Genomic DNA, 25,673 nt, shown 5'->3' on the forward strand with positions numbered 1-25,673 from the left:
TAAGCTGGAAGCTCTCAAGCCGGCCTGCAGCAGTAGAAATACGAGGAGAGGCCCTGCTTCCCCCGACGAGGGAGAGCTGACTCCTCAACGCTGTTCCCTGACCTCCACACACTGCTGTGGCATGCAAATGCCCCCCACACACACACCCACATCCACACACTAAAAATCACACCAAATGCCACTCTGAGAAGGTCATTTTGGCTTCAACCCCAGCCATGAGCCTGTCACAGAGCAGCAGATACACAGCACCTCAGGATGCTCTGGGTTGGAAAAGGGTAAGAGGGAGGAACAAGAAAGTCTGATACGCAAGTTTCAATACATAATTATTCAAATAAATTTTAATGATTTCAATTCAGTACAACTGAAAATGTAGTGTCATTAAATAACATTTTCTGCTATATTTCCGAGTACACGTTTGGAGGCCATTTCTAGGCAGAAGTAGCACATCCTAAGCATTCAGCTTATTAAGTAAGATGACCGAGTGTCAAGGCAGGAGGTGGGGAGGACAATGATCAGCTCATAGAATTTGGCTAAGACAGGAGAAAACCAAAAACCAATGCAACTAACAAAAGAGCTACAGATATTAGTAAAATAAAAATACAACCCAATGTCCGTGTCTTAAATGACTAGAAAAATACAGGTAAAGTCACAGCAAATAAAGTCTTCACAGAGTTGAGTAACTTTATTTGCATTTCATAGTGATTTCTTAAGGCCTATATCCAATGAAACCATTTTAAAAAGCTCTATGAGGAATGGAAGTTTATGTGTCGACGACACTTTCTTTAAAAAAGCTTAGATTTCTGAATGAGCAAGATTCACCTTGGTGGGCAGAGGCCCTGCTTCCTCGTGATCTTCAGTTTGAGACCTAACAACCACAAGAGAAGAAGCTGGGTATCTGCTCAGCTTTTGTTCATTCATAAACTCCAAGTCACCATAGATACTCAGCTTCTGCAAAAGAAAAATCAACACACATCATTAATTTGGATGCTCAGGAATCTCTCCAACTAAGTTTCCAAATAACAATTCCATCTCTAGGGCTGCTTGGTGGTGCACACTGCCAGTGCTTGCGAGGCAGAAGAAGGATGCTCCTTACAAGTTTCAGGCCAGCCAGGGCCATACAGTAAGATACAGTCTTAAAACACACACACACACACACACATACATACACACACACACACACACACACACACACACACACACACACACACACACAAAAAAAAAAACAAAAAAAAAACCCAAAACAAATCAAAGCAACATACACAATTAATCTATGGATATTTGGTTTGAAAAATTCTATCTATATCTTTGAGAATGGAGAATATTTTTTGACTGTTTTGTTTTGTCTGTTTTTCAACAGGATTTTTTTGTGTAGTCCTAGCTGTCCTGGAACTCAGAGATCCACCTGACTCTGCCTCCCGAGTGCTGGGATTAAAGGTGTGCACCATCATCACCTGGCAAGAATGGAACATGTTTTATGGAAGAAACCAGGTCCCCTGTAGATGGCCAAAGGAAGCTTTCCCACACATCCTAACTTAAATCCTTAAAGGCGTAACAAATGAGTACCAAGTAAACTTGCTTTAGCTTAATTGAAGTTAACATGGCCACATCAAGAGCTTTCATTCTGGAGTTTTGATGATGCCTCAAGCGACCAAGTCCCCTATGACCTTCAGTCTGTTCAGAGGGAAATAATTTACTGCAGCTGTCTAACTTGCCACACAAGGAAAATGACATGTACTGCTTTAAATGTCTCTAAGAGCATAGACTATAAATGAAACATTCTAATACTAGTGAAAGGACCTTCGTAAATACATACAATTCCTTATAGTGTTACTTTCAATAAGATACTAATAAAATCGGGTCTGGAGAGATGGTTCAGTGGTTAAGAGAGATTGCAGCTCTTGCAGAGGACTTGGGTTCAGTTTTCAGCACCCACATTGGGCAGCTCATAACTGCCTTTAACTCTACCAGGAGATCTGATGCTCTCTTCTGGTTGCTTTAGTTCCTGCATGTACATGGTGCACATATAGACAAGTAGGCACACACATACATCTAAGTAAAATTTTTTTTTTTTTTTTTTTTTTGGTTTTTTCGAGACAGGGTTTCTCTGTGTAGCTTTGTGCCTTTTTCCTGGAACTCACTTGGTAGCCCAGGCTGGCCTCGAACTCACAGAGATCCGCCTGCCTCTGCCTCCCGAGTGCTGGGATTAAAGGCGTGCGCCACCACCGCCCAGCTCTAAGTAAAATTTTTAAAAAAGATTCTAAAATAAAAGAATGAAAGCAGAAAACCGAGGTGTTCCTGCAAAGAACTTAGAAAAAAAATGGAGAAATTGTCTCACAGAATTACACAATCCAAACAAAACCTATCACAGCAGTGACATCCTGTCACGAGAAAGATCAAGCCATCTGAGAGACTGGAGAGATGACTCAGCAGTTAAGAGAATGCTACCCCAGAGGACCTGGGTTCAGTTCCCAGGAGTCACACACCCACTCACAACCACCTATACTCCAATTCCAGGGGATCCAATGCCCTCTTCTGCCTCCATGGGCCTCTCACACATAGTGCACATAAATTCACACAGTGGGCATGCACTCGTGCGCACACACAAACACGCACATGCACACGCACACACACACTACATCTTTAAAGAGTTATCTGAAAGGAAGGACTTGTGTGAGCCACCTCAACAAGTACTTTCCAATCAGGTGAGGGATGGGAGGGCAAAGCAGGAAGCACAGTCCAAGAGATGTCAGCTTTCCCAGTATTAAGGTTGGCACTGAGGACAGCAGCTCCTGATGCCTGGCTTAGGGCTCCAGACCAGACAGATAGATCAATGGTGGCTGGCCAGCACTTGGGAGGCAGAGGCAGAGGCAGAGGCAGGTGGATCTCTGTGAGTTTGAGGCCTGCCTGGGATACAGAGTGAGTTCCAGGACAGCTAGGACTATTACACAGAGAAACCCTGTCTCGGGGGTGGGGGGTTGGAGGGAGGAGATCAGTGACTTTGGAGTGAGGCTGAGTACCCTTTGTGCTTCTACCATTGACTGGTGGTAGTTTCGAAATGTGTTGCAGATTTCCTATCTGGAAAGCAGGGGTGACAAGGCCTCACAAGGCTGCAGAGAGGACTGAAGGAGCAAATGTAGGAACCTCATAGAACAGTGCCCAGAAGAAAGGGCTCATTCTTTTTTTTTTAAGTTTTTCCAGACAGGGTCCCTCTGTGCTGCCCTAGCTGTACTGGAACTCACTCTGTAGCCCAGGCTGGCCTCGAACTCACAGAGATCCGCCTGCCTCTGCCTCCCGGGTGCTGGGATTAAAGGTGTGTGCCACTGCCGCCCAGCAGTGAGCTTATTCTTTCTGCACATGGGTAAAACTGTCTACCTTCCGTTCTGCTAATCCACATCTGACTACCTGTTCTTCCAAGTTCAGATCAAGACAGCCCGCCGCTGATTTAAAAGCTTTTTTGACAATCCCAGCACAGTGCCTGCTTTCCATTATATTCTGGGCAACTACTGTTTACACCTCTCACTCACTTTACCAAACCAGGTGCAATCCCAACACTCAGAGACTTGCTATGAGAAAGGCCAGCCTGGACTACACACAGTAAATTCTAGGCCAGCACAGGCTACCAAGTAAGATCCTACCTCAAATACAAAAAAAAAAAAAAAAAAAAAAAAAAGGCAACTGAAAGGGGAGGAAACGTGTTCAAAGGCAGTGGGAAATAGAGGGATGCAAACGTGTACGGAAAGCAGAGCACTAACTGGGGAAAAAGGGAAAGGGCTGGAGGGAGAACAGCCCGTGGGGAAAGGGGACAGATGACAGCAAGAGCTAATGACAGATGTATGCAGGCGTCATGATGAAACCTTCTGTGTGTGCTGACTTAGTAATAAAGAAATGCCAGATGCCGTGGCCACACCTTTAATCCAAGACTCAAAAGGCAGAGGCAGGTGGATCTCAGTGAACCCCTGGCTAACCTGGTCTATGTGGTGAGTTCCAGGACAACCTAAACTACATAGTGAGACCCTGTCTCAAAAAACCAAACCAAACCAACCAACCAACCAAACAAACAAAAATATCCCCCAACAAAAAGCACTGAAACCTTTCAGAGCTGGGCATGCAGCACAGTAGGTCAAGCACTTGTCTAGCGGGCCCGAGGCACAATCTGGACCCGGTGGCATATGCTCACAAGGCCAGCACTCAGGAAGTGGAGGCAGGAGGATCAGAAGGTCAGGTCATCCTGGACCATGGAGGGAGTTTAAGGCCAACCTGGGCTACATGAAACCCTGCATCAAAACCAACAACTTCACTCCAGCCTCAATACCTTCATAGCTAAGTAATCACAGAAACACCACCTTGACTTTCTAAAGTTGCTTGTTCATATATAAAATAAAATAAGGCCCACTGTGTGACTCAGGCTGGAAAGATGGTGCAGTGGTTATGGGCACTGGCTGTTCTTCCAGAGGACAGTGTTTGTTTCCCAGCACCCACATAGTAACTCACAACCATCTGTAACTCCAGTTCCAGGGGATCCAAACGCTTTTTCTGGCTTCTGTGTGCACTGCACACACAGGGTGTGCATGTACATATACAAGCAAAACACCCACACACAGGAATAAAAAAAAAGTCAGGAATGGTAGTGCTGGCTTGTAATCCCAGCCTTGGATCTTGTCTCAAAAAGCAAACCAGGGGGACATTTTTGCAATAGAATATTGCTGGACGTTGGGTTGGTGTACAAGAAAATATTCTGCGAATCTTAAAGAACAAAGTTGGCTAGTTAGCACGCTGTCCCAGGTTCTAGTCACCTTTACCTGCTCTATCGTGCCAAAGACTTACTTCAGACTCCATTTTCATCCTCCCCATTCCTTTTTCCCTGTGGCATTTCGGATGCACAGAACTCTCACTGGTTTCAGTTGGACTGGATGTCAACAGACGTCATCCAACATTTAATTATATAAATAACTTGCTATTCTTGGAAACTAAATTGAATCAGCAAATTACAGCTTTTTTTCCCAAACACTATTTATCTAAACAATTGTTTCTTGGGCCAGTTAAATTTTAATTACCAAGGAAGCAAGTCCTGTCTCTTTGAGGTTAGCTACCAGAACACAGAACTCAGAACCAAAGACTGGTTTCGTAGCTTCTAACCCAATACCACAGCAATTAATTCCTAATTTTCAGACTCCGCCAGTCTTCTCTCACATCCCAGCTTCGTGGAGTGCCAGCAGCTCTCCAGTCTCACAGAAGCACAGGGGCACTGTGCTCAAGCCAATCAACAGGTATGCCAGTGCAGAGTGGGGGCACCACGCCCAGGGTGCAAACCTGTTTTCAAAATGTGTGCAGCCTCACCTGAGCAAAACCATAAAATCTCCTTCTATTAGCAGGGTCTTGTTTTTCTAGTTAAACAAGGCACTTAAAATGGTTACTCATGTAGCTCTGTCTTCAAGCAGCCCAAGGGTTAAATTAGATTTACCTCAGGGGGAACATACTGCTCCACAGCTGTAGCAACAGCTGCACAGCAGATCCAGAGCAACACCATCACCGAGAGGACCAGAGTCGTGGTTAAGATCCACCCAGAGTTACTGCAAAAAGAACAACAATGATTAGTCCCATGCCTCACATACTCAGAACACAAAACTCTGTGAACTAGCTCTACAATCACTTAACTAAACATTTATTGCAAGGAAATACTACATCTAGTTTATTAGGATGATTTGATGTTCTTTACTCTATTTCAAACATTTCTGTAGCCTTACTACATAACTCTTACAATAATAATTAATGATGAAATCAGACATATAGACTTCTTACTACATATATAAAATTACCTCAAATTTCTGGGCATGGTGGTACACACTTTTGATCCCAGCACTCCAGAGGCAGAGGCAGGCAGACCTCTGAGTTCCAGGACAGCCTGGCCTATATAGTGAGTTCTAATACAGAATTATATTAGAACTATATAGAACTTACTATATAGTCAGGGCTATATAGTAAGACCCTATTTTTGAAAAAAACATAAGCAAAACTAAACAAAAAACAAAAAACCCATCAAATTACTGTCAAGAGCATTTCTGTTTTTATTTACTTTATTTTTTTTTTGGTTTTTCAAGACAGGATTTCTTTGTGTAACAGCTCTGGCTGTCTGGAAACTTGCTCTGTAGACCAGGCTGGCCTTGAACTCACAGAGATCTGCCTGCTTCTGCCTCCCCATTGCTGGGATTAAAGGCATGCCACCACTGCCCAGTCATTTTTATTTTCTTTTGAGACAGGCTTTTTTGTAGCCCAGGCCTCAAGCTCAGCTTGTGACGACACTGACCTGGGGCTCCCACCTTCCCAACTTGTAATTCTCTAGGATTACAAGTTTGGGCCACAAACTTGAATACATTCTAATTACTAAATTAGACAAAGCAAGCAATTATCCTATAAATTTAACATAATGTTCCTTAATTTACAGGTATTGCAATGATATTCATTTAAGAATATACCTCTAAAAGTTAAGGTAAATTATGAAATGATCATTTGTTTTATGAAAGAATTCAAAACTAACTTCCAGAAGTCAGTTTTTCTGTAACATATCAAACATGCAGATTAAATGGATTATAAAACATTTTGTGACCATTATATTTTCCTTAAGACTAAGAAATCTTAAGATAGGAGGGCATTTAAGACTCTCAAAACCTGTGACAATCCCTAATTCTCACGTGGTCCTTCACGGCCAAAGGACCTGTCCTATGGATCACCACTGATCCATCCACTTTTGCTAGTCATTGTTTGTCTTCCAATGAAGAGGAACTTGGGCTGTTGGAGACTGAGCTGAGCTTGATCCCAGGAATCTACCTGGTGGAAAGAGAACTGTCCTCTGATCTCCACACGTGTGCTGTGGCATGCACACCCATACCCAAATAAATAAAGTATTTTTAAGTGTACTTTAAATGAAGCAGACTTTCAGAAAGCACGCAATTCCCTTTGATGCTAAGTTTTAAGGAGGTACAGTTAAGAGATGCTAATTGAAGAGCACCCACTCTCCTTCGCATGGCCCAGCCCTGCCCCAGCACTAGAACTCACTGCTACGGGCGAGGGCACATCTGGTGTCTAGACTGCAGCAACTAGTCGAGACAGGGAGTGGGGCTCATCTTCAACTGCATCTTTTTCCTCAGCAAAGCAAAGTAGACCCTGTAGATGTTCAACCATCTCCATGACCTCCTGACCTCTCTGCCCTATATCCAGCCTCTTAATTTCCTGCTCACAGCTCTCCTGGTTCCTATCTATCCATTATATACAGGACTCTTCCTGACACTCTTTATTCAAATGCAGAATATATTATAATAATTCATGTTTATATACAGAAACTTCTAGAGAATAAGCTTCTAGTTAAAAGTTAGTTATTTTCTAAGTAAGTCATTCAAAAGACTACTTTGAAATTGTTAGGTTAGGGCCAGTGAGATTGCTCAGCTGGTAAGAATGCTCGCCGCCCAGCTCTGATGACTTGAGTTTAATCCCTGGAACCCACACAGTGGAAGGAGAGAACCAATCCCCACAAACTGTAAACACACACACTAGCTATAATTTTAAAACTTCACTGTAGTGTCATGCTCGACCAGAAGGACTCCCTAGAACAAAGCACAGTGAAACAGAATGACTTGCAGCTTTATCAAAACGCTTCATCTGGCACACAATACAGTAGAAAATAAAATGCATGGCCTTTCTCTTCTTCCTTTCCTTTCTTTGTGGGGTAAGGAGAGAAGCGGGCCTCAATTGTCACTCCTGTGAGTAGAAGCATGTACACTTTGATAAAACCCTTCACTCCATCAAAATGCCTACCGTCCTTCTTTGGAGGGGGCATGAGGTAGCCATCACTCATGCCTCCGTTTTCCTGTTCCCCCAGGAGTCCCTGGCACACAGCTGACATCCCCTAGCTCTTCTTAATCTCTCTCTTCTAACTGCTTATCTGTCCACACAGATAAAAATCCCATCCTAAATCATTCAGACATACTGGTGAGTTGAGCTTAATTTACTTATTTTTAACTTAGTGTGTGGGGTCAGAGGACCCCTTGTGGGTGCTGATTCTCTCCTTCCATCAAGTGGGTTCCATCTCACTGGCACACTTTTGTTGTTGGTGTTGTTTGTTTATTTTTGGGGACAGGGTTTCTCTGTGCCCTGGCTGTCCTAGAACTCACTCTGTAGACCAGGCTGGCATTGAACTCGTAGATATCCACCTGCCTCTGCCTCCCCAGTGCTGGGATTAAAGGTGTATGTCACCACTGCCTGGTAGAAAGTGTCAATTTTAAAAAAAGTACAATTACTTGCTTCTAATTAGACTAATTATTCAAAAGTACAAGTTTGGAAAGGAAGTTAAAAAAAAATCTCTTTTTTAAACTTCTAATTTAAAATTATAATTATTTTTATTTTATATACATATAATAGATAAATGTAATTTATATTTATTTTCATTTCATTTATTTATTTATTTAGGTTTTTTTTGAGACAGGGTTTCTCTTGTGAATTTACAGAGATCTGCCTGCCTCTGTCTCCTGAGTGCTGGGATTAAAGGCATGCACCACCACCACCCGGTTATATTTATTTTTAAATCTAATTTAAAAATTTAAAAATAACAAAAACAGGATGACTGACATAAACCAGATTTTATCTTTTGTATATATAGATATATCTCTCTATATATATCTATCTATATATATAGATATATATTAAGAAGAAATACATACAGAGATAGGCATCTTAAAAAACCATCACTTTCTTCATCTTCAAGGTAGTTCCTGTGTGCTTGTGAGTTTCTCATTTGCAGATCTGAAATAATAAAGCACAGGTATATGAAATGTGTATTTTCCTAATCCTAAATGCTGGTCTCACGGGCTTCTTCTAGATATGTATATTCTATAGGTAATTTTTGTGAGTGTAATCTGACACAGTCTATGTGTTAAAATTTCTTTGACACCTCAAAAACCAAATGGGTACTCTACCATATTATGAATTTCCTGCCTTATTTTCAAATGTTTGTTTTGTAGCCCTGAGTGGCCTTGGACTCACAACCATCTGCCTGCCTCTGCCTTTTAAATGCTGGATTAAAGATGTGTATTACCGTGCTTGGCTCAAATGTTTTTGACACTGATGTTTTCTGTTTGATTACATCTGAGCTTAAGTAACAGAAATTGTTTTATTCTAATTGAAACAGCTTATGTTAGCATTATCCACTCATTCCCACTCAACAATAAAATCAGGTACACTCTACTTTAGCCTGATGTTTGATGTTCCGATGATTTAAAACTCATATCTAGCATGGAAATAAGAAGAGAATAGTGAACTCATACTTTCAAGGTAGTGTCACTATTTGGTTTATTGAAAAAAAAAAAAAAAAACAACTTTCCGGTGGTGACGACCTCCCTACGAGAACATGCCTCTCGCAAAGGATCTCCTTCATCCCTCTCCAGAAGAGGAAAAGAGGAAACACAAGAAAAAGCGCCTGGTGCAGAGCCCCAATTCCTACTTTATGGATGTGCAATGCCCAGGATGCTATAAGATCACCACAGTCTTTAGCCATGCACAGACGGTGGTCTTGTGTGTTGGCTGCTCCACTGTCCTCTGTCAGCCTACAGGTGGAAAAGCATGGCTGACCAAGGATGCTCTTCAGGAGGAAGCAGCACTGAAAAGCACCTGATTCAAGATGAGTGGGAAGCATCCCATTTTGGATAATAAAAACAAAACCAAAAAACCACTGCTTAGTTAGTTTATACTCAAAGCATGCTTTGAAACAGTGTTTAGAACAGTACTTCTCCAGGTGGTCCCATGGTTATCAGCATTGCCAGGATGTGGAACTTGTTAGAAATACAAACCCCCCTAGATTCCCAGATCCAGTGCATTAGCAGTCAGAGTGGGCAATTACAACAGATCTGACAGCTAAAGTTTATCTATTTAAATATGACTTACAGGACATTTTGCTTAAAGATGATTCTCTCAAGTTTGCAGGCTCCTGCTCCAATTGCGGTGCATACTGAATTTCTGGTTTAGACTAAAAGGATAATGAAAGCAATTAAGTCATTTGTACCTCAGAAGCTATTTTAGTAACAAGTTCTAGAACACACAATCTATACTATCAACATTCAAATAGAAGAAACAGTAACAGAAGTATGGCATTAAAAAAAGAAATAAAACACATTAACCACAATACTTTAATACTATTACCTTGTAAAAATGAATTCCAATTTCAATTGATCAGAAATAATTCAGTAGCCTGCCTAGGTTTTTAACCAAATATATATTCTACATATTATCTCTTTTCTCATCTGAAACATTCTGTTCTTCTCTAACTCTTAAGCTGACACACTACAGGCAAACATTCTACATCTCTGCGCCTCTGGAAAGGGACTTTCTCCACCAAGTTACACTCGAGTTGACAAAGACTTGACAGGAAGAGATAATCTCTCATCCTCTGAAGAATCAGAAAGGGCTCCACTCTTGAGTACTAACTTATGCTTTTATGTTAGTAGCTTTGGGACACAGAACTTATAGATAAATTAAAAGAGCAAAATTCTTGTGTTTTCTTACCATCAAATTAAGTGCAGAGGACCCAAACTCAGGATTATGCTAAAAATCGCAAAGTAGCTATATGGTAAACCACTCAACTAGCAATAATAATTAAAGCTGTGGCTTGGGCTTGGAGAGACGGCTCTTCTAGACGACCTGTATTCAATTCCCAGCATCACATGGCAGCTGCCAACTGTCCGTAACTCCAGCTCCAGGGGATCGGACACCCTCACACAGACACACATGCAAGTCAAACACCAATGCACATAAAATAAAAATAAATAAATTTTTTAAAAAAGCTGTGGCTCACTACTTGAGAAGAAGATAGTGTTATAACAACAATCTGTTGACTGATAAATATGAGGAACTTACTGAATTAAAAGTAAATAAGATGGTGTATGGGTCTAGAAGGTAAAGTGCTCCAAGTTTGAGCTGAATACTATTAGTAACTGACAGTATGATTTTAAGGAAGGCTGGACGTTCAGCTTCCTCATCAATAAGTGGGGATAATACAACTTCATGAAACTAGTTAAATATTTCAGATAACACAGTCAGCTCTATATCTGTGGATTCTATGTCACTGCATTTCATATCCATGATTAAACCAGTCATGGGGGAAAATCTGTACTGAGTATGCATCGATGTCTCCCCTGTTATTACAAGGCAGCATAACAATTATTTGTGCAGATTTCACACTGTGTTAGGTATCATAAGTAACTTGGATGAATTAAAGTGCATTCGTGTGCTACATGACTTTCAGTTAACTGACTGGATATTCAACAGTAATACTGTAATAATATTATCACCTAGCAATATTGTAGCCATCTCAGTTCAAGAAAACCATATTGTTAAATGACCCATAACTACATGGGGAGGGAGTTTGTAGGTTATATGCAAATTGCAATGTTATTTTATATCAGGGAATTAAGTATCCCCAGATTTGCCATCCTCGGGATCCTGGAACAATCCATCATAGGTACCCTAGGACAACTGAGTACAGCTTTCTAGATCAGCACTTATTAACATCTTATCACACAGTAAATTATTAGACAAGAGAAAAATTACCTTTCTTGAAAGCAAAATGTATCTGTACTAAGCTTATAGGAGGTTAGAAATATTATAAACTAAGTATTATGTTATCATGTCATAATGCCTTTTTCTAGTGTCTATGTTTTATATTTATGTTCAAAGTATATGATTATCTTTCTATCTAGATTTTTCATTTAATCAATTTAGTCACTATAAAACTAAGAAGACCAAATAAGAACCACTGAGCTTGAGGTCAGGCTTTCAAGGTACAGAAGGAAAGATAATTACATTGTGTCCCACTGCTCAATGTTTCCATGAAGGCCAATTAAACAGCACTGTGACAAAAATATTTAAAGCTGAGCAGTGGTGCTGCACGCCTTTAATCCCAGCACTCGGGAGGTAGAGCCAGGCGGATCTCTGTGAGTTCGAGGCCAGCCTGGTCTACAGAGTGAGATCCAGGACAGGTAAAGCTACACAGAGAAACCCTGTCTCAGAAAAAAAAAAAAATCAGTGATCAATTACACGATTCTATGCCGAGAAACTCATATAAGACATGTTCACTGACTATTGCTATATTAGGTCAATTTGTGAGGCACCTGGAAGATAACTATTTTTCCATCATCAGCTTGAAGATAAAAAGTCCACGAAGAGGTTATGAAGCTTTGTGCAGAGTCCATCATGTCACTCCAGAACGACCTCACCAGAGTTAGAGGGAAAAGGAGATGCATTCTTGGCATCAGGGACATGAGCTAAACAAACAAATAAAAACTTTTAAGTAATAAGAAATACGTTATTTATAATATGTATACACACGTGAACAACATCAACATAATGGAGATGATTCAAATCTTAATGGGAAAGGTTAAAGATAATTACATGAATAATCAAAATCATCAGCATTAGACTAAACACTGTTGTTGATGCAAGTTAACTATGGTAAAGCTGAACATCCCAGGCTACTTAAATTCACCAAACAATTTTAACCACAACCCATGACCTCCATCAGGATAACAGACTTTGAGTCAAGCCCCCAAACATGGAGACTCTTAAGATCTCATTAAATAAGGACTACCAAATGACAGATTTGAATGGGGAAGGACAAATCACATCATTCTTATCCTTAATGTTCCCATATAGGAGAAATCACGTCTTAATGAACATCAAAGGAAAAAATGTATGAAGAAAATATGAGACTTGATTACAGTGAATGCTGAGGGTATATTTTATGGCATTAATATATATAACGGGCATGCCTGACAAGATTTGAACACCAACTGGTATCACCTCAATCTACCTCCACTTCTGACTCCGTAACTTATTAAGCAACATCGACCCCAGAGCACAAGTTCGGGATAGACTGCTGCACTCTAGGGATAGCTTTGGCTCATCTTACATCAGGAGAGACATCATCGAAAGCTATTACAATGCAAAGAACAGCTTTTAGAATAAGAAGTTCTGTATTCAGGATCCAGTTTTCCATGTAATAGCTATGAAGCCTATCACAAATTTACTCAATAAGTATTTATTGAGGTTACAAATTTAGAGATCAGAGACCGGGTATTTCTATTTTTATTTTTTGAGATGGGATATTGCTATGTAGCCTAGGCTAACCTCACACTTGTAATCCTCCAGGCTTAGCATCCTGAAAGCTGAGGGTACAAGGATGTCATGCCTACATACTATATCTATTTTAATCATCAATGTATCCCCGTGTTTAATCAGAATAATTTATATAGGAAAATGAATAACACAGGGCAGCGTGTGTATGTAAGGAAGGAAGCCTACTGCAAACAGGGTGAGGTAATTAAGATTTCACAAAGAAATCACACTTCCTCAGAGTCAGAGATTCACAAGGCACATGGGGAATAGGATCAGAAACACCAAGTATCACACCAGATTTAAAAAAACAAAAACAAAAAAAAATCGTACAAATTCCATGGAGAGCAATTTTGTTCTATTCCTCAAAATTAAAACCTCATACATTTCAACAATTCTAGTCTTATATTCTTATTTTATAGATATACTCACAAATTTATAAAATATATAACATATAATAATAAAACAAAAATATTAGAAAGAAACTTCATGTTCACAAACAAGGGGCTGCTTTGGTTGGGTGTGATAGCTCAAGCCTGTAATCCTAAAACTGAGGAGAAAGTATCAAGAGTCAAGTCCCCCTCTGCTATATATCAAATTCAAAGCCAACCTGGGCTACATGAGATCTTGCCTAGAGAAGTCAACCCCAAAACAAGGGGTTATTAATATTATGACACATCTATATGGAATATCATATGGTGAAAGAAGTGGAGCTCTTTACATGCTTATATTAACAAAAATCACTTACATATCCTTGTGCATGTATAAAGTACTTCAGTAGGAGTAACCCTGGCTGCATAGTGGAGCAAAACCAGCAGCCAGAGGATCATTTTCACAGAGGGCGAGTCCAAAGAACAGAGACATACTCTCATGAATGTACACACTGTCTCTTGAGCCTCTTACCAACAGACTATATTTCTTGTACACGCTGAAAAATTACTGTCCAAAACTTACTTAAAAACATTTTTTTCTAAAAATAAAGATCTCTCCCCTGGGATATAGTTCATGAGGAGTAAGGAACTTTCAGAGATGATACTATAGAGGCTCCCGGGAGCTAAACTATGATAGGCAGTTTATACTCAACCCCATGTGTATTTGGAACTGCTGAATTACATATGATCGAAGGATGGCAGGATTTCCATTTAGAAAGAAAGATATCTAGGCCAGGATAAAGAAGAACTGAAAAGGGTTAAAATGGAATTTTAATGAGCAATACAGAGGACAAGTGATCCGGTCTGACTCAAGCAATGGCAAAGTGGGTGGAGGAAGGAACATCAATTTCTCTTAGCCATGGACTGTGAGGAAAAAAGTGAGATTATGGGTGCAAATGTCATTTTTAACAGAAAAGCATTTCAAGAAAGTACTCAAGGGGGCTGGAGAGATGGCTCAGTGATGAAGAGCATGTACTCTCTTCCAGAGGACCTGAGTTCGATTCCCAGCACCCATGTCAGATGGCTCACAACCACCTGTAACTCGAGCTTCAGGGAATCTGACGCCTCTGGTTTAAATACTTGCACCCATGTGCATATCCCCCAACACATGTATACACATAATTTAAAAAGTAAATAAATAAATAAATATTTTTTTTTAAAAAGGAAATATTCCATTAACTTTTCCATTTGCAAACATAATTTTGACGCATGAAAACTAAGTATAAAATCTAACAGTAAAATAAGACCATGCTGGCAACCACCATGTCACGTGACACAAGTCAAAGCACATAAGCAGGCAGCTTGGAAAGGCAGCATTGTCTCTCTTACTTGTTCTTGTCTCAATTCAGCAAACGGCAACTGATCCTGGCAGCCAAGATGGCAAGCATATTGCTCATCAGGTTGGGAATATGCTTCTGTGCACGCTGCAAGAGAAAAAGGCAAATTCTTAGAAAGAGGAGAAGGGTGGTAAAGACGAAGCCTGCAAAGGGATCTGGTATATTACAAGGGTGTAAAGATACAAAGACAAATATTTCATATCTTTGAGCTGCTAAATTTGGCACTAGCAGGAAATACTTTAATGGAACTCTTTTATCTCTCTCCAAGTCCAATGTCTCGTGTACAAGTCTATGAATTTCATACCTGGGCTTTGGCTATAGGATGATATTCACATAAGGGATCCTCACAGCTAAGTTTATGGAGTGGGAAGTCTGGTGTCCTGAAGTTGTCATGGAAAGTTTAACAGCGTCAATTGTTGGCTGTAGCCCTCAACCCGGGCTGAGGGGCTAAACCCTTGACTCCTGATTTTCCTAGGCCTCTGTTTCTTTCTTTTTTTCCAGGCCTTGTGAGAACTAAGAAAGTATTCTACCACTGAGCTACATCTCTAGTTCTCTTTTATTTTTTATTTTGAGACAAGGTCTTCCCAAGTTGCTCAGATTGGCTCTGAACACACTCTGTAGTCCAGATAGTTCTTGAACCTTCCTGCCTCAGCCTCCCAAATAATTGGGATTATAAGCCTGTGCCGCTAGGCCCAGCTGGATTTCTCTAAGTCTGAAATGGAAGAAACACTACCTAATAGAAGAGACGAACAATAAGGTATGTTAGTTATTTGTTTAAGTATTGGGATCGCTCAGCTGGAAAACAAAGATCTCAATACGACAAGGGTAGGAGGGAAACAAAGCAATCTGCTTCGAGCTGCAGGAGAACGCAATGGAATCAGCTACTGTCACAAAAGCTACTGCTTGGAAAAATCCAACAGCTTTCCCAAAGGTCAAGCCATGGCTTAATTTGAAGTCTCCATGTCATTATTTGGGAGCTGGCTGGTGGGACAGAAAAAGATTCATTACATGAACATGGTATTATGAATATACAAAGATGGCCAATGAAGAGACTGAGCCATAAAAATAAGATCATATGGTGATATTTTAGCTTTTGAATATATATTAGCTGGTTCCTAAAATGATTTTCTTGTGTGCTTCCAAGAACTCCTAACAGTGTATTTATCTAAAATGCCTATGAAGCATCCAAGGCCATACGAAACAACACCTGTCTCCTAGGTCAGGTGGATAGCTTTATTTCTTGTGCAATTTAGGGTGAGACCCTCCTTTCTTTTTTTTTTTTTTTTTTTTTTTTTTTTTTTTGGTTTTTCGAGACAGGGTTTCTCTGTGTAGCTTTGCGCCTTTCCTGGGACTCACTTGGTAGCCCAGGCTGGCCTCGAACTCACAGAGATCCGCCTGGCTCTGCCTCCCGAGTGCTGGGATTAAAGGCGTGCGCCACCAGAGACCCTCCTTTCTTATACAACCTTACTAACAGACCCCTAACTTCTTACCTAACCACTTCTAGGAATGTAGACTGAGCACATAGATCCCCTTTTTGATATACTAGCCGGTCATTAGCACTCAGTTGACCTCCTCTTTTACCACTCCCATTTTGGGTTGTAAAAGAAAGCCTGGTGGTCACTGCCTGAGGAAAATTCTTACCTACCTTTATGACCTTGTAAGAATTCAAGCCTGGTGACTTTGCTAGGCCAGAGGATTGCTATTGCTTGGGTTTATAACTGGATTCCAGAGAGACTTAGAGAGAACTGAGAGAATAAGGAGACCAAGAAGAGAAAAGAGAATGGAAAAACTAGATGGGTAAGAACTTGAGAGGAACAAACTGAGACGGAGAAGAACTAGATTGAAGGGTGAGAAGAGAGGACTAGAGGAAAGAGATGGAAGATGAGGAAGAGCCAGATGGGGAAGAACAAGATGAGAAAGAAGGAGATGGGAGAGGAGCTGAGATGAGAAGGAACTAGATGGATGAGAACCTAGATGGGGCAGAACTAAGATGAGAGAATTAAGATAGAACTTAGGGGGAAAGCAAATTAATGTAGGGAGAAATCAAGCAAGAAAGGAGCTAGGCATAAGAGCAGAATAGAAGCTGTGTAGAGAAAAAACTGACACAAAAGAATAAAGTATATAAACTAAGGAGTTTTGTGTACATAGGTTCATTTCTTTTCATCAATGATTAATTATCAGCTGATTATAGATTCTTCCCAGACCCTGGGAGGGGACTATCAAGGGGCTGGACTCCCCTAGTCCTTGATAGAAATCAGTTTATTACTCTAAATTCTAAGAAAATGGAACCAGAAAATGTTCTATAATAGTGAGTTTTAAAGGCTGAAGTAAAGCTGGGGCTATAGCTTAGTCGTATAACACTGGCCTGGTATACACTAGGTCCTGGGTTCAATCCTCAGCACTGAAAGAAAAAAAGAAAAGAAAAAGAAAAAGGGCTCTCTCTATCAGATACACATACTTCCTTTAGCTCATTGGTCATTTCTTTCTTGTGATACACAATTTCACTACTGCAACAATTTTATTTTTTTCTCAACTCACAGAAGTGCCTGTAAAATACTTCTCAGGGGTCCTAGATAAAATGAACATATTGTGGGATATTTATACACTGTGTAAAGGTGTATTGCTGTGACTGGTGTACTAAAAAGCTGAACAGCCAATAGCTAGGCAGGAGGTACAGGTGGGATTTCCAGGGAGAGGAGGAATTGAGGCACACGGGAGACGCCAGGAGACATGGAGAGAAAACAGGAGGTGCAAGATGGAAGAGGGGTTATATAAATGGTTAATTTAAATTATAAGAGCTAGTTAGGAACAAGCCTAAGCTATAGACTGAGCTTTCATAATTAATAAGAAGTCTCCATATCATTATTTGGGAGCTGGCTGGCGGGACAGAAAAAGATTCATTACATGAACATGGTATTATGAATATACAAAGATGGCCAATGAAGAGACTGAGCCATAAAAATAAGGTCACAGTAACACAATACTGTGTGAGAGTCATGTCAGGGGAAAGCTGTGCCTGCTACACTGACCACACTAAAGAAAAAACAAAACAAAACAAACAAAAAAGACAAGATTCCATTATAGTTCTTTACAAAGTTAAACGTTCATTGTGTCCTGACTATAGGTTTCTTTTATCAAACGCATCTCTTTCACCAAAAGGTAAGAACAGTGGCTAACTGGCGACAAAGCCTCTGATTATCTTTACTGGCATAACTGGTAAAGAATTTATCTTTACTGGCATAACTGATAAAGAATACTCTATTAAAATCTTCAGAGTCAAAGGCCTGGTTCAGTAAAAACCTTGGAGCTACGTCAACTAACTGACTGAAAGGTTTAGGGAAATTATACTACCATGAAAAGGTAGCGGTGAATTATGAGTTGGATAATTACCTCTGCATTTGTCTAAACAGAATGCTCAGTTAAACAAAGGAGTCCTATCCATAGCACAAAATAAACACTGTCTCAACACAGATGGAGTCAAGCCTATGACATTTTTAGCAGCATCTATTAAAACTCTAATTTTATAATTACAATATGGTGGGTGACTAGTTTAAATAGGATGTCTGTCATTTTCTAGGAAAAATACATAAAAAGCATAACGCAACTCAAAGAAAGCCCCACTGTTATGCACAGCTGATGTCATTAGCATAGTATCTTACCAGATTCACATTCCAATTTGGTCCGATTTAAATCAATTCCATCATCCACAAACTGGCAAATTGAAAACAGCCTGCAACCTCTCTGACATGCATATAACTCCTCTTCCTGGGAAGTTCAAAAACAAAGACGATTACCAAAAAATAAGATTTTTCTTTCAGCTGGAAAAAAAAGGTCAAGAAAGTAAAGTTAGTGTTTATTTTAAACTATACAGTAAGTTTTGTACTAAAAGGGGGGAAAATGGTTTTAGTTCCTAATTTGAATTATTTGGTTATAGACAGGGTCTCTCACACACACAAGGCTAGTTTCTAACTCCCTATGCAATGAATGACGACCTTGTATTTTGTTTTTAAAATGGTATTTATTTTTATTGTATGCATATGAATGTTTTGCCTGCAAGTTATGTCCTTGTACCACCTACATGCAGTATCCAGGGAGGCCACAAGAGGACATCGGATCCCCTGGAACCAGAGTTACACAGCTGTGAGCTGCCATGTGGGTGCTGGGAATTGAACCCAGGTCCTCTGGAAAGCAGCTAGTGTTCTTAATGGCTGAGCCATCTGTCCAGCTCCTAATCTTGTATTTTTGATCCTCCTGTCTCCACCTTCCTAAGGCTGGGATTTCATGTGCCATCACACCTGGTGTGTGTGATGCTAGAGATTGAGAACCCAGTGTCTTGTGCATGCTAGGCAAGCACTCTCACAAGTGAGTCCTTAGCTCCTTATTTTTAAAGTGATACTGAAAAAAAAAGCCAAGCAGCTAAAAATACCACCCTTTTTGCATATTCTGTGGCCACAACTTATAGGTAACAATATTGGAAATAGAAATAACAATGACAATCAGAACCCTGAACAAGGTAGAAAGGAGTTATCAAGTACCCAAGGGTCACTGGAGTGTTTAGCTACATCCAAATGCATAACCACCAGCTCATTAGCAAAAGTATCAGGACCAGGTTCATATAGCAAATGGCAAAACAAAGGCCAGAACAAAGATGAGGTGAGGTATCTATTCACACAAATATTCATATGGAAAATTTTTTATATGTTTAAAAAAGTTTTTTTTAATTTGTGTGTGTTTGTGTGTGTATGTGTGAGAGAGAGAGAGCGCCCCCATGTGAGTATATGTGTACCATGTGTGTGCAGGGGCCTAGGGAGGACAGAAGAGGCTATCAGAACGCTGGCACCAGAGTTAACAGGAGTTTGTGAGCTGCCACATAGTTACTGGGAACAGAAGGTGGGTCTTTTGCAAGAATAGTAAGTGCTCTTAACAGCTGAGCCATCCTCCAGCCCCAAAAACTTTTACTTTTTCTTTCTTTCTTTTTCCTTCTTTCTTTCTTTCTTTCTCTCTCTCTCTCTCTCTCTCTCTCTCTCTCTCTCTCTCTCTCTCTCTCTCTTTCTTTCTTTATTTATTTATTTATTGGTTTTTCGAAACAGGGTTTCTCTGTGTAGTTTTGACGCCTTTCCTGGAACTCACTCTGTAGCTCAGGCTGGCCTCGATCTCACAGAGATCCGCCTGCCTCTGCCTCCCTAGTGCTGGGTTTAAAGGCATACGCCACCACCGCCCGGCTTTATTTTTTAATTGGTTCACTTGAACTGAGAATACAAACAAGAACAATAGGGTGACATTCAGGAACAATTAGTGCAATCTGCTAGATCAGAATTAAATTTTTCTTGTAAAACAAACAAATGAAACTCTGCAAATTACTTTACCTGTTGAAATCTCAAATTTTCGCATCATGAAATAGGACAAGAGGCCAGGCGGTGGTGGCGCACGCCTTTAATCCCAGCACTAGGGAGGCAGAGGCAGGCGGATCTCTGTGAGTTTGAGGCCAGCCTGGTCTACAGAGCCCAGGACAGGCACCAAAGCTACACAGAGAAACCCTGTCTCGAAAAAAAAAAAAAAAAAAAAAAAAAAAGAAAGAAAGAAAGAAATAGGACAACAGTATTATCTCCAAATATAATTCTGGGAGATTACTAATCTTACCAAAGAGTATGAGACATGAGGTGCTTAATAAATATTAGTAACATTAATCATCATAATTTTTTAATTTTTATAATATGTTTTAAAGGTAGAAAATAACAATTATAAGCATTGAGAATTATGTGAAAAATAAAAAAAAAAAAGATGGTTCTTTCCCCCTCCCCCCTTTTAGGATGGTCCTTTATGTTTAGAAAACAGCAACTGCATAATGAGACTATAAACAATGAGATCAACAAGCTTTTCTTTCCTTTGATGAATACAGTATTTTAAACAAACTAGTGTAGATGAAGGAGCCCATGCAACTTTCTGAGTGAACCACTGTGTACAAACTGGCAGGCACCTACCTAATGAGGAAACATGCATATTCCAATTAGCAACCGTGGAATACAGCAGTCTGTATTCCAGCAGAATTAGTAAAGCTAATGTAGCAGCAACAACCCATATGAAGAGATGGCTGCAAGCCTAACATGAAGTAAGTTTTATTATACAACTTTGGAGGTGGCACATTTAATACCCTGGTTCTAACTGCATTTACTGCTAAGTTAAAAACTACACTTCATATATGATCAGCATTTACAGTTTACAGGCTTTGTAAACAGAAAAAGAATTCTGTTTTTGGAGCACCACATATTTCCTTATATTGCACACAGGAAGCAGGAAGAAAAAGCTCTTACCATGAACCATACCAGATGACATTTTACTCCCTGACATGCTTGCTCTGATTCCTAAACTTGCCTGGAACTCTTAATCCCCTGTCTCACTCAGCTCTTGAGTACTGAGATTGCTCTCACGTGACAATATGCCTCGCTCAGAAGGTTTTTCTTTTGTTAAACCAACCCCCCAAGTCATCCAGAACCAACATCAGAAAACCATATGGCATGCTGGAGTCTAGTGGGTGGGGAATCGGCCCTGAAAGCTCAGCCTTACCACTTATTCCGTATAACCTTGGGCAAGTTAGTAACCTCTCTGATTCCCAGTGTTCTCTAGGTTGAGAATGAGGATACTCTCACATTAATCTTGCACACTAGGAGGGATTATATATTCATATTACCTTGCACTGGTACATCATATAACATTAATAATAAAGTCAATAACACCACAATGTGCCAGGCACTGTGTTAACACAATGTATTATACAACACCCATGAAGAGTAGTCTGGGGAGATGGCTCAGCTGTGAGGAGCACTGGCTGCTCTTCCTGAGGATCCAGGCTCAGCTCCAAGCACCCACATGGCAGCTCACAACGTCTGAAACTCTGAACCCAAGGGATCCATAGCCTCTTCTGGTGTGTACCAGCACTGCGTTCACACAGTGTACAGACAGACATGCAGGCTAAACACTCAAACACATAAAATACAAATAATCTCTTTAAAAAGCAAGAATCATATCTTTATTTCAAATATTTTGTATTCTACAGAATACAAACCCAAATATGGTAAATATTTCATGCTCTATGTATCCCAAGTGACTGGCAAGGTTATAGAAAATATAATCTCCTAATATAGATCACAAGGAAAGAATGCTTCCCATCATAATGAATATCAGCTAAGTAATTAAAGGTCACTAAGCTACCCGGATAACTTTCATATACATTTTCTCACCCTTAGTTAACTTAGCTAAGCCAAGTTATCTATTGTCCCTTGCTTTTGGCTTACTTTGTTTGTGACTGGTTGTGCTCGGGAGCCCAGGCTCACCTAAAACACACAGCAATCTTCCTCCTTCAGCCTCCCAAGTGCTGGCTTATCGGCATGAGCTACATGCTTGGTTGTAAGTATCCTCTTAATCAGTACTACAAACGCAAATGTGCACAAACCTGACTGCACAGTATGAGAAGAAATAGCTACCTATGGTTGTGTTAGGCATTGTTCTAAAAGAATCAGATTAGCTTCAGTCTTCACACTAGCTCTGCAAACATGGTTTCCCTACACTTTACACAATGAAATTCTAAAAAATTAAATGATCAGCAGGATCATTTTTACCCTGTAAAAAACTGACCACACTGACTCTAATTAGTTTTGTTATCAACATGTCTTATGTTCCTTACATTTGAACTCAGACATCATACAACTAAATCTTTGAGAACAAAGGGCAAAATGTATTAATTTTAAAATATCTACTTACAAACTGTATGTCATTACAATAAATAATTATAAAGTCATTAAAATGAGATTTCTATCGGCCAGTTACAGTATCAGATCAATAGAGGCAATGTGAGATTTTGAATTCATTTCTTTTTATAACACACTCTTCTTCCCTGTATGCAATGCACAATAACTCAGAAGTATTCGTAATGCAACTTCATTATGAGATGGCAGCAGCATACAGTAGCCATCTTGAAGACTCAAGTTCTATACTCTACTACTTCTTAGTTAGAGGACTCTGGCCAAGACGCTTTAACTTTCTATTTCCTTTTTTGGTTTGCTTTGTCTTTTTTTTTTTTTTTTTTTTTGAGACGGGGTTTCTGGGTAGCCTTGATGGTCCTGGAACTCACTCTATAGACCAGGCTACCCTTGAACTCAGAGATCCACTTGTCTCCGCCTCCCAAGTGCTGGGATTAAAGGTATGCACCACCATGCCCAGTAAGAGAGTCAGTTTTGAGGTGGGTGCAGTGGACAAGCCTATGATCTCAGCCTTGGCACTTAAGAGATGGAGGCAAGAGAACAGGGGTTAGTTGGAGGCCATCTTGGGCTATATGTCAAGATGCTGTCAAACAAACACTCCAAAATATGTATCTAATTCTAGAATTCTGAGGGTAAGGCAGGGGGACTATCATGAGTTCCAGGAAAGCTGTCTCAAAAAAAATAAAAATAATAAATAATAAATTTAAGTCCAGGACAGACAAGGAACCAATAATTTGAAGTTCTGGTTAAGAACAGTGTTAATAGCTGGGTGTGGTGGCACAGGCCTTTAATCCCAGTGCTCAGGAGGCAGAGGCAGGTGGATCTCTGAGTTCAAGGCCAGCCTGGCCTACTGAGCGAGTTCCAGGACAGCCAGGGCTGTTACAGAGAGAAACCCTGTCTAAAAATAAAAACAAACAAAACAAAACAAAAAAACCCCCAACATTAATAAATAGGAGAAAATGACTTATTGATATCACATCAACTATTAGAAATTAGAGAATGCTATAACAATACCTAAGGCATTGGTATGCATGTGGTTGGTGATGCCTATCCGTAATCCCAGCAGCACTGGGGAGCCTGAGGCAGGAAGATTGAGACCAACCTGGACCACATGGGACAATTCTGTCTCAAAACAAACACATCCAAGAAATATCCAGAGATTCTTGGCATACATGTTTGTCAAATTATTTATGTTCCCAGCACTCTGACTTACACTACAAATTCCCTAGGAAAATCTTAAAAGAGGTAACCACACACCAACACAGTATAGAATAAATTTCAACCTAATTCTAGGCCAATCAGCACTGATGAACTTTCTTGTAGAAGCCTTTTTAATAAGGTGAGGTTTACTGACTGAAGTCTGAAAGTCAAAATCCTTCTCAACTCCCCAAGGTTGGCCCATGGCAGGCCTTGAACTCATGACCCTCTCACCTCAGCCCCCTGTAGGCTGTAATTACAGGTGTCCATTACCATGCCCCACTCAGTTTCTCTCAAGTATTTATTAATCTCTGACGGTAAATTTAAGGCTAATCCCATCTCCTACAATTGTGTGGGGCCTTTTCTGTTTTGCTTGTAACTGATGACCCTCAGGTATGTAAGGTAAACAAAATGCCGTAAGGTACAGAATTTACAATTTTTCATATCAAAAACCCGAAAGCACTTGTCAATATCGAACATCAAGTCACTGGAACTGTCATCCTGGCCACTTTGTAGCCAAAGGAAGCAAAGAAGGCTAGCCACAATGGTTAAGCAAATAGCACACAAAAGAGGAAAGAAAACAAGAATAAAAAACACCAGCATCAACGAAAGCGCTTACAGAGCAAGGAGGGGAGAGGGGTATATACCCTAATTATATATGGGAAAGGGGTGGGGAGAGTCACCGAGCAATTTAGAATGTTGAGTAAACAGAATTCATAAGAAGCTGAAAAACAACTTTAAGGAGGCAGAAGTAAAGGCCAGCCAGCGGCTACGGGGAGGGGCCAGGGGTAGGAATGGGTCCCTCCTCCAGCTACGGTGTAGTCTTCCACAGGACAGCCGCATTTCTGGATCCATTCCATGGATTCCTTATTTTCTGCACTGAGTGACGAGGTTCATTTTACTTTGTATTTCTTTTGAAGGCAGAACTTTAACTGCTGCCTCACGAAGACATCCAGTCCCCGGAGGCAGCGTCTCACACACAGTCACTCAACACAGACAGGAAATCCTCCCTTTCCAAGTGCGTCTCACAACTCCCGGGGCTGACTTCACACTTCAGACCGCAGAGAACTGTCAGCTTGTCCGACTCCCGGAACCCAAAGCGCTCCCGACCCAGAAAGGCGCGCGGTCAACACGGGCAGGCAACATTTTGTGCACACGTGCACTCGCGCCTTCCTCCCCACCCCCGCGCTGCTAGTAGGTCAGGACCTCGCATTCATCTCCACTCTACCCCCAGCAAGTGATACACTCACTCCCTTGTGGCCCGGCAGACTCCCAAGGGCTCGCCTTTTTCTCATCTTTGTGCTGCCCCAGCCTATCACCGAGTCTTGCAGCACAAACTTCCGGCAATTACGGCTGGAGCGGGGTGCAGGCAGGACCCGGGAGGGAAACTGCAGCTACACCGAGGCGGGTGGGGGGAGCAGCTGGAGCGCGGACTCCCCACTGGGGTCCCCGAGCTGACACTGGTGTGGGAAGCCGAGAGATGGGCAGTGAGGGAGGAGGGAAGCCCAGGATCGATGGGCCCTACCTACCTTGGGGTAGGTGTGCAAGGGGTAGGTCAGCTGACAGGCTCGGTGACAGGATGCCGTGTCCCCCAGGACCGAGTCAAACGCTTCGGCCGCTGCAGTCCCCGAGCCTCCGGCCAGCGCCATGGTCAGCAGCAGCAGCGGCGGGAGCCCGAGCTGGGCCTGGACCCAAAGCTTCCCCTTTGGCGCCGCCATCTTGTCCCCCTCTGTCACAGCGGCTCGGCTTGTTGCTGTTTTCTTTTCAGGGCTTCTCCTCCTTCCGGGCCAGCCCCTTTC

The 25,673-nt window shown here is 41.0% G+C and overlaps 1 protein-coding gene and 1 pseudogene across 1 annotated transcript; one reads left to right on the plus strand and one right to left on the minus strand.

Moving 5' to 3' along the window:
- Window positions 1-310: 310 nt before the first annotated feature.
- On the minus strand, window positions 311-25,661 carry Tmem59 (transmembrane protein 59). Its single transcript, XM_052716041.1, has 8 exons — window positions 25,404-25,661; window positions 18,580-18,685; window positions 14,913-15,007; window positions 12,153-12,305; window positions 9,931-10,012; window positions 8,712-8,793; window positions 5,462-5,570; window positions 311-948 (listed from the first exon to the last, which is right to left on the minus strand). The coding sequence occupies exons 1-8, from the start codon at window positions 25,590-25,592 to the stop codon at window positions 793-795; spliced, it is 972 nt and encodes a 323-aa protein (XP_052572001.1). The 5' UTR covers window positions 25,593-25,661; the 3' UTR covers window positions 311-792.
- Window positions 8,809-9,924, plus strand: LOC128096457 (40S ribosomal protein S27-like; annotated as a pseudogene).
- Window positions 25,662-25,673: the final 12 nt, after the last annotated feature.

Source organism: Peromyscus californicus, unplaced genomic scaffold (genome assembly GCF_007827085.1).
Source record: "Peromyscus californicus insignis strain IS unplaced genomic scaffold, ASM782708v3 Scaffold_5__1_contigs__length_169319896, whole genome shotgun sequence".
In the NCBI taxonomy this organism is placed as follows: domain Eukaryota; kingdom Metazoa; phylum Chordata; class Mammalia; order Rodentia; family Cricetidae; genus Peromyscus; species Peromyscus californicus.